Source organism: Pelophylax lessonae (genome assembly GCF_965119305.1).
Source record: "Pelophylax lessonae genome assembly, chromosome: 4".
Taxonomy (NCBI): Eukaryota; Metazoa; Chordata; class Amphibia; order Anura; family Ranidae; genus Pelophylax; species Pelophylax lessonae.
In genome coordinates, this window is record NC_138771.1 from 128,063,208 (window position 1) to 128,071,522 (window position 8,315).

Below are 8,315 nucleotides of genomic sequence, written 5' to 3' on the forward strand. Positions count from 1 at the left end.
TGTAACAAGACAAGCACTGAGCAAGCTGACGAAAACTTCTGTGCATCAGGGATGAGCCTTGGGGTCTGTCTCTCTCTCTCTGTGGGGTCCAAAAAGGCAGGTAACACTGAGGGGCGCTGTTGCGACTGGGGGACACAAAAAAAAAAAAGTTTTTTTTTTTTTTTTTTACTTTGTCATTTTTTGTCGCTGGCAAGTGTCTTGTATAATCATTGACCCTGCCGCATAGGTATCCCCACCTGATCCCCTCAAGGTGGCCGCAGGACCCTCCAGTACCCCACTTGTTTTTAATGCATTATCGACAGTTTTGGAGTCTTTGGTATCCCGGGTGGAGGTGGCCTGTCAGGGACGGGGGTCAAGTAGCGACCCCCGCCTACCCCTATTGTTTATCAGATACTTCAGATACGGATTCGGAACTGGTCAATGCAGTTGCAGGTCCCTCTTAGGGGGCTGTTGTCTCAGGTAATATCTCCTCAGCAGTGAGGAGCACGTTTCTGCCTCCGCCATAGCACAAGAGTGGTGGATGCACTAGTTGTGTCCGTCCGGGAAACCTTTGGTCTTGAGGTTACACCGGCAGAGGTAGCTGAGACTGAGATTCCTTTTTGGTACTTGTTAGCCTACCAAAAGGGCGAAGGATTTTCCTTTACCCAAATGGGGTCGTTTTGAAACGAACCCCTGTTATTTCCAAACGCATGGCTAGGTGCTATCCGTTTGAGGAATTCCTCATTATAGGATAGACGGTACCACCTGCTGTCTTGCCACAGACTGTTAGGATAAAAAGACCTCGTAACTAATGAGGACCTTCCTTTTCTGCTCATATAGAGTTGTTCGTTCCGCGAGGGCGGGCGATAAGGCGAAACCCTCCAAAGCCCCTTTAGAGGGGTTTCAAAGGGCGCTGGTCGGGTAAACAAAGAGTCCGGCTCAGCCAAGCCTGAAGTATATAGCCTGATGCGCCCCTACCCATCTCTGGGGTGGGGGGGGGATGTCTTCACCGGTTTCTGGAGGACACAGGATCGAGTTTCGATCACTTCCACCGGTGCGATTCTTCCCTTCTAACATTGAACGGTTTCAGGGGTTCTATTCGAACCTATTCATAATGCCCAGGAAAGAGGGCAAGGTGTGTCCAAATCTGGACTTGGGAAGAAATAGAGTCCATCCGTACAGTGGTGGCCTCCCTGCATCAAAGAGATTTCCTTGCGTCCATAGACATATAGGATGCCTATCTTTATATCCCCATCATCGCAGGACATCAGCGTTTTTTCGCTTTCCCAAAGATCATCCCTGGTTCCCACCAGGAGACTGAACTATCTGGGCCTAAGGTTGGATACATCCTGGGCAAGAGAGTTTCTCCTTGCTGGGAAACTCCAGAAGGTTCAGTCAACGATTCAGATGTTGCTGTCCGTCAATTGGCTGGGACTGATGGTGGCCTTCTTAGAGGCAGTACCGTATACCCAGTCTCATACCCGAATTCTCCTGAAGGAGATTCTTTTTTAATGGAATCAGAATTCCGATTCCCTGGACAATCGGATCCGGTTGAGCGAGCGGACCAGGAAGTCTCCGATGCTCAACCAGGGGAAGTCATTTCTTCCGATAGTATCTAGATTACCAATAAGGGTATCGGAACTGAGAGCGATCAGATTTTGTCTGATTTACTGGATCGAGCAGCTCTAGAGCAGACCGATTCAGATCCAATCGCATATGGCCTCTCCATCCAGAGGTTTTTCCCTAGCTGTCCCTTCATTGGGACATCCCGGATGTGGATCTGTTGGCACCTTGGCCTAACAGGAAGGTGCGGAGGTTTGTAGCTCGCGCCACGATCCTCTAGCGGACGCAGCAGAAACGCTGATCGCACCGTGGGGGCAGTATCAGCTACAGCATGCCTTCCATCCTCTCAAGTTGCTGCGGGAACTTCTTCGCAGGATAGAGGTGGAGGGAATTCCAGTTATTCTGGAAATTCCGGATTGACCTCGTCGAGCCTGGTACGCCGACTTGGCGAGGCTAGTCACGGACGCTCCTTGGAGACTTCCTCTCAGGGAGGATTTGTGGTCTCAGGGACCGATCTTCCATCTTGCTTTACAGTCGCTGGTTTAATGGCCTGGCCATTGAGACCCAGGTACTGAAGGATAAGGGAGTGTCAGCTTCAGTTATTCCTACCTCCAGTTAAAGCAAGGAAAGCGACTTCCAGCACATGGAAGTCTTATATTGCATGGTGTGAATCTATTGGATTTCCCCCACAGACCTATTCGGTGACCCGAATTTTGGTCTGTCTGCAACAAGGGGTTGAGCAGAAACTATCCTTGAGCACGATCAAGGGTCAGGTTTTCGGCGTTAGCAATCTTCTTTCAAGAAACCTTTGGCTAATCATTTCTTGGTGCGGAATTTCATCCAGGGGGTGCGACATCTGGCTCCGCCAGTGTGCGCACCCTTACCGCCTGGTATCTTAATTTAGTGTGGTCGGTTCTTCAGAAACTTCTCTTTGAAGATATTAGGGAGATTCCCTTGCTTACATTCCCAGAAGGTGGCCTTCTTGGTGGCCATTACTTCTGTACGCAGGGTGTCAGAACTGGCCGCATTATCCTGTCGTTCCCCAGATCTGGTGGTTCATAGGGATAAGGTGGTTCTTCTTCCGAATCCATCCTTCCTTCCCAAAGTGGTTTTCGTAAGACGGACTCACTTTTTGTGATCACGGATAGCCCTTGAAGGGGGTTGCCTGTGTCTGCCGCGACCATATCTACATGGATCAGTCAGACGGTGGTACAGGCTTATTCTATTAAGGGTCGGAATCCTCCGTTCCCTGTTAGGGCGCACTTCACTCGAGCGCTCAGTACTTCCTGGGCCTTTCGCCATCAGGCGTCAGTGGTCCAGGTATGTAAAGCGGCCACCTGGTCGTCGGTACATACCTTTACAAAATTTTATAAAATTGATGTGATGGCATCGGCGGATGCCTCATTTGGCCGCAAGGTTTTGCAGGCCGCAATTTGAGGAGACCGGTGGTCTACCTCGAGGGTTTTTTTCTGTTTGAAAATTTTTTTGTTGAGTCTCATCATTAAGGATGAGCATTGTAAACTTCTAGTTGGCACCGGTTGGGCCTTCTAGATTTGGATTTGATTTCCATTTTCCCACCCCTCATTTGTGATACTGCTCTGGGACTTCCCGAAGGTGCTGTATCACCGAGGACTACGTCTGTCAATGAGCGATAGAGAAAAATGGATTTTTGTAAAATCTTACCGTAAAATCCTTTTCTCTTAGCTCATTGACAGACGTAGTACCCGCCCCTCTGTTTTTGAGTTGGGTTGGGTTAAATTCTCTAAGCACTGCTTTTGTGACATAACTGATTTGCTGTGGCGGAGAGAGAGAGGATATACCCTCGGGGACTGCCCCTGGGGTGTGGCCAGAGCATTTTTCATTTCCTGTCTAGTCCTACTCCTGTGGAGGCAACCTAACCCGAAGGTGCTGTATCACCGAGGACTACGTCTGTCAATGAGCTAAGAGAAAAGGATTTTACGGTAAGATTTTACAAAAATCCATTTATTTATTTTTTTCTTATTTTTAATTATTTTTATTAAGTTTTGCATAGTGCAGAACAAACCATAACACAGTGACAAGAATACAGAATAAGTGACATTACGGACAAGGTTTATAGTTCCACACGGTAGTGTAAAATTGTAAGTAGCAAATAGCAAACATATTACTTGTCGTCCTTTAAGTGGCACATATAACACACATCACGAAGATCAGGTGAGATTTACACCAGGGGAACTAAAAAGGGTCATCAACAGAGAGGAATGTAAAGAATATAAATGCAACATGCAAATTTCAAAATATAACATATGACTTATAACAAGACCTGATTGTTGCCTGGGACGGACAAAGAGGGAGAAAGACCAGAAAGAAAAAAGGAGGGTTGAGGAAGGAACCCCATGAGAGGGTTGTTGGGTAACCCCCATTACACCTTAGACCATGTCTTCCATATAGACCACTGTATGTCCAATCCACTTCTATTACCTGACTTATTAGCTAGTATCCATATTTGTAGTTGGTACGTGCAATGTTTAGAGCAGTGGTCCTCGATTCCGGTCCTCGGGGCCCACTAACAGGCCAGGTTTGCAAGATAACTAAATTATATCACAGGTGATCTCATTTGCTGCTCAGTGATTGCAGTATTCTAGTCTGCATCTCCACAAGGTAATGCTTAAAATCTGGCCTGTTAGTGGGCCCAGAGGACCGGAGTTGAGGACCACTGGTCTAGAGCATCTGAGATATTGGGAGCCGTATTTGATTTCCAGCCTCTTGTTATAAGCAATTTAGCAGCAAGGAGTATGTGGGTAGTTACCGCGCGGTAGGGAGGGGGAAATTTGTCTATGCCAAGGTTTAGTTTGGTAAGTTTAGGAGAGGGATGAGTCAGTATACATTTAACATCAGAAATGCAGTGGAAAATGCCATTCCAAAAGCTAGTAAGATTTTAACAAGACCAGAACATATGCATTATATTTCCTACCTCTCTACCTCCCCTCCAACACTGTGGAGAGTTGGAATTTGAGAATTTGGACATCACATAAGGTGTGAGATACTATCTCAAGGCTATTTTTTGTGTTCGTCCCCAATGTGCTATGCACTTAGATGCTCTGTATGTTGTTGTGAATGCGCATTGCCACTGGGAGTTATTAAACTTGATAAAAATTATTTTAATCAGAAACCAGCTTTAAAAAAAAAAAAGGTTAAAGGTAATGGCCCTTACACAGAATCTGAAAATTGGACAAAAAATAAAGCTTTCGAAGCGCATATGATAATCTGATCGTTAGTACACAGCTTTTCGAGAGCCGATCACGACATTTCATCCAATATTATCCAATCGGACGAGCATGACATTTTTTCTCCTATGATATCAGATCTTACGCATTTCATTTAATCAGTACAGTTGTCATTCGAAAACACAATACAAATACACTACAACACATTACTTCCTATTTTTTTAATCTGCCGTACGAGAAATTTCATAACTTTAGTAAACTCTGCATTTCCAATATGCGACTAGCATGCACACAAAAAAACGGACCATCTGTGTACAGGCCATTAATGTGAAAAAAGTAAAAATATGAAAAGTAATTAATAAGTTTCCCAAGAGGATATATTACTAAAGTAATATACAGAATCACATCCTTATATAAAGCTAAACAGGTAAATTGTAAAGGTTTCTAAAGTAAGTACTATAAGAGTATATACATTTATTTGTTTGGCTTATTTCTGCAAGTTTGTGCAATTTTAAGCCTAGATACACTTGTTTGTTTAGGCAGAAAACCGTACTGTTTTTCTAGTTTTAAAAAAAAAAGAGTATGGAAGGGTTAGAAAGTTTGTCAGGTTTTTATTGCTGTATCAGTCCAATCCATCCAGCAAAGGACTAGAGGGACATCTTTCAATGGAGAAACCTGTCTGGTGACAACCATTTGAAAAGGGATTTCCATTCAGTTCAGGTCTCTGAAACAGGAATTTCCGAGCTCACATAGGCATCTACAGGTGTATTAAGAGTTTAAAAGCTGTAAATCACCAACGCGTTTAGGAGAGGAGCTTTTGAGCAGAGAAAACTGCTTGATGTGCCTAAACGCTAGACTTGTCAAGTGTTTAAACCTTAATGACAGATAAGAGCTGAAGATCCCAGTAGTCAGGCGCTTACTCCCCATGAAATAAGCTCCAGTGGGCGGAGTGAAACAAGTTGGGGTTGTGGCCTGGCAGGGGGTTCAGGCTTGAGACTACCACTTGTCTACAGACAGCAGGTCTTGTTCTGATGTGCCGGACCCGGGATCTTCAGCTCTTATCGGTCATTGTTTGGAGCAGTCAGCACTCTCAGCAGCAGGCACAAGACTACACTTCCTAGCAGCCTGAGCAACTGGTATATAAAATGGGTTTGCAGTTTGAGCGTTAAAGTGTCACTAAACCCAGGAGCCTGCATTCACTATACAGTATCTGGTCTCCCACAGTGCACAGAACATGTAAATGCAATTATTTTAGTAAATATAAACTGCTAAATACCTTTTTCTTATCAGCAGTATATAGCAGCCTTTTGACTTCTATCAGTTCCTAGTAAAGCTTGTCGGAAGAGTTTTCATTCTCCCCTGATCCTCTGTCTGGACAGTGCTGATTGGCCCTGCTCTCTCCCAAGAAAAAAAAAAAAAACTCTCTAGCAATACACACCAAACTGAGCATGTGCAGCCTGTGCCCTGGCTCTGTAAAATATCAGGTTATTTTTTGGAGACTGTGAAGGAAGAGGAGGATCAGAGAATATAGGATCAAACAGGCTTTATAAACAATGCAAGGATTACCCCTTAGGTTCCACAGTGAGTAGAACACGCATGGTTTGCTGCATATACAGACTGATTTTCCTGTTGTGGGTTTAGTAATACTTAAATGCATTGCAATAGCCACAATATTGGAATCCATCACAGCTCAAGTTTGTGACAAAACATGCTTAAATGTGTGCAATACATGGCTTTAGGCATGTATTTTAGGCTACTTTTCCCTGATTGGATTAAAAGACTTTCAGAGGAGAAAATCAAACGCCTTGTGTGCATGAGGCCTAAAGCTTAATGTCGTAGATTGGGATGGTAATATAAACCCTACAGAGGTTCTAACCCTTTACAATCTGTTTAATTTAAAAAAAAAAAACATTCTTCTTTTTGATAATTATGTTTTTGCAAGTTTTATTTGTGATTTTTGTGTGTTTGTAATATAAAAATAATTTTGATAAGCACTTGAGCAAGAATTAAGCTCTAGAGCATAGGTGTCCAACCTTTTGGCTTCTCTGGGCCACATTGAGTGTAGAGAAATTTTCTCGGGCCGCATATTAAATATATACTATAGTTAAGGTATATAAGTAATAAAATGCCGCAGTGCCCTTCCCGCGCTGCCGCGCCCCCCGCACTAATTTAACACAACTAGAGGATGATCAAATGAAATGGAATCCGTATACAGAGGTTTACTTCTTCTGAGAGATAATAAAGGAACACTCTAACCACCATGGCCACTTCAGTGATTTGAAGTGGTCATGGTGGTAGGAGTCAGAAACACTGCACATGCTCCCCTCCCCCTTCTGAGGCAGCCTCTGCCTACTATTAGTTGGAAGCTGCTGTGACCGTGCCCCCGACCTGACTTCCTTTCCCCCCAGCAAAAAATAAATTATCAGGGGGCAGTGGGCCGCATTGCCTGAGTTTCCGGGCCGCAGGTTGGACATGCCTGCTCTAAAGTATTGTGCAAAAACTTTAGGAATTTGTAAAGAAAAATTGTTAGTTTTGCACAGTACTGTATAGAATTAAGAATTCTTATTTATTTTTTTGTGTATCTTGTACTTCCAGAAAATATATGGTTTGGGAGTGTTTAGTAAATTTTCACCTTTGCAATATACGGTTATCTGTGTGTGTGAAATGACTTGGAGGACAGTTTGGTTATTTCACCTTAGAGAAAGATAAAATGATTGTCCTCTTGTATAGATGTATACTGTTCACTATTGAAGTGTATATTTCTAATTCTAATGTGTATTATATTCCCATGCAGTCTACAGGATGGGTCTTACCTCCTGAGCCATGCCTCTAAGGACTCCTCAGTGTGCCTCTATAAAAGTAGCACTGATAAAAGAAGTGGAACATATAACCTGCATGAAGCCCATAGCAGCCTTCCTAAGTCACCTTCCTCCCTTTCTGTTCCCTGGGTGCCTGTGAATCCCAATCTGTTGTTGAGCTACCACATCTATCATGGCCGTCCACCTTGCACCTTCCCACCTGTTCCAACAGTGAACACTGGAAATCCTAAGGTAATATTCTGTTTTTGTTCTTTGTTGACATAACTTGTTTAAATTGCATAAAATATTCGGGCAATCTGTCCTAAGAGTAAACAGACTGTCATTCCTGAAAACAGACTGTCATTCCTGAATTCCTCTCCTGAAAATGCTGCTTGGTTGTCTGTCCTGCTGATCCATGGGCTTCAAAACTTACTAAGTAGATTAGAAATGTTGATGTTGCTGTAGCTCCTTTAGCTACATACCCATTTTGGGTCAGTCATTCAGAAAGTATTGAAGCTGAAGTCAGCAAAGCAGTTAGTATTTTCATGTGAGGTTCAGCGATGGCAGCCTTTGTTAACTGAGGATGTCTGTGAAGGACAGTGCAGGAAGCATAAGGTTATCAGCCAATGAATGTAAAACTGTGTGCACATTCCTGACACTGGAGGCAGACATTCTCTGCAGGGCTCTGTGTAGGAGGTGTAGTTTCCAGATTCTGACCTCTGTGAAACACATAGCAGCTGATGCATGTTCAGCGAAATATTTAACTTCT

General features: G+C 43.8%; 1 protein-coding gene across 1 annotated transcript in view; it reads left to right on the forward strand.

Annotated features, from left to right (window-relative positions):
- ICE2 (interactor of little elongation complex ELL subunit 2) overlaps positions 1 to 7,797 on the forward strand; it is a gene marked incomplete at its 3' end in the record, with an annotated part of 175,514 nt that extends 167,717 nt beyond the window's left edge. The window contains 2 exon segments of the mRNA XM_082253504.1: positions 7,543 to 7,754; positions 7,757 to 7,797. Coding sequence (XP_082109630.1) covers positions 7,543 to 7,754; positions 7,757 to 7,797 — 253 coding nt within the window.
- Between the last annotated feature and the right edge of the window lie 518 nt (positions 7,798 to 8,315).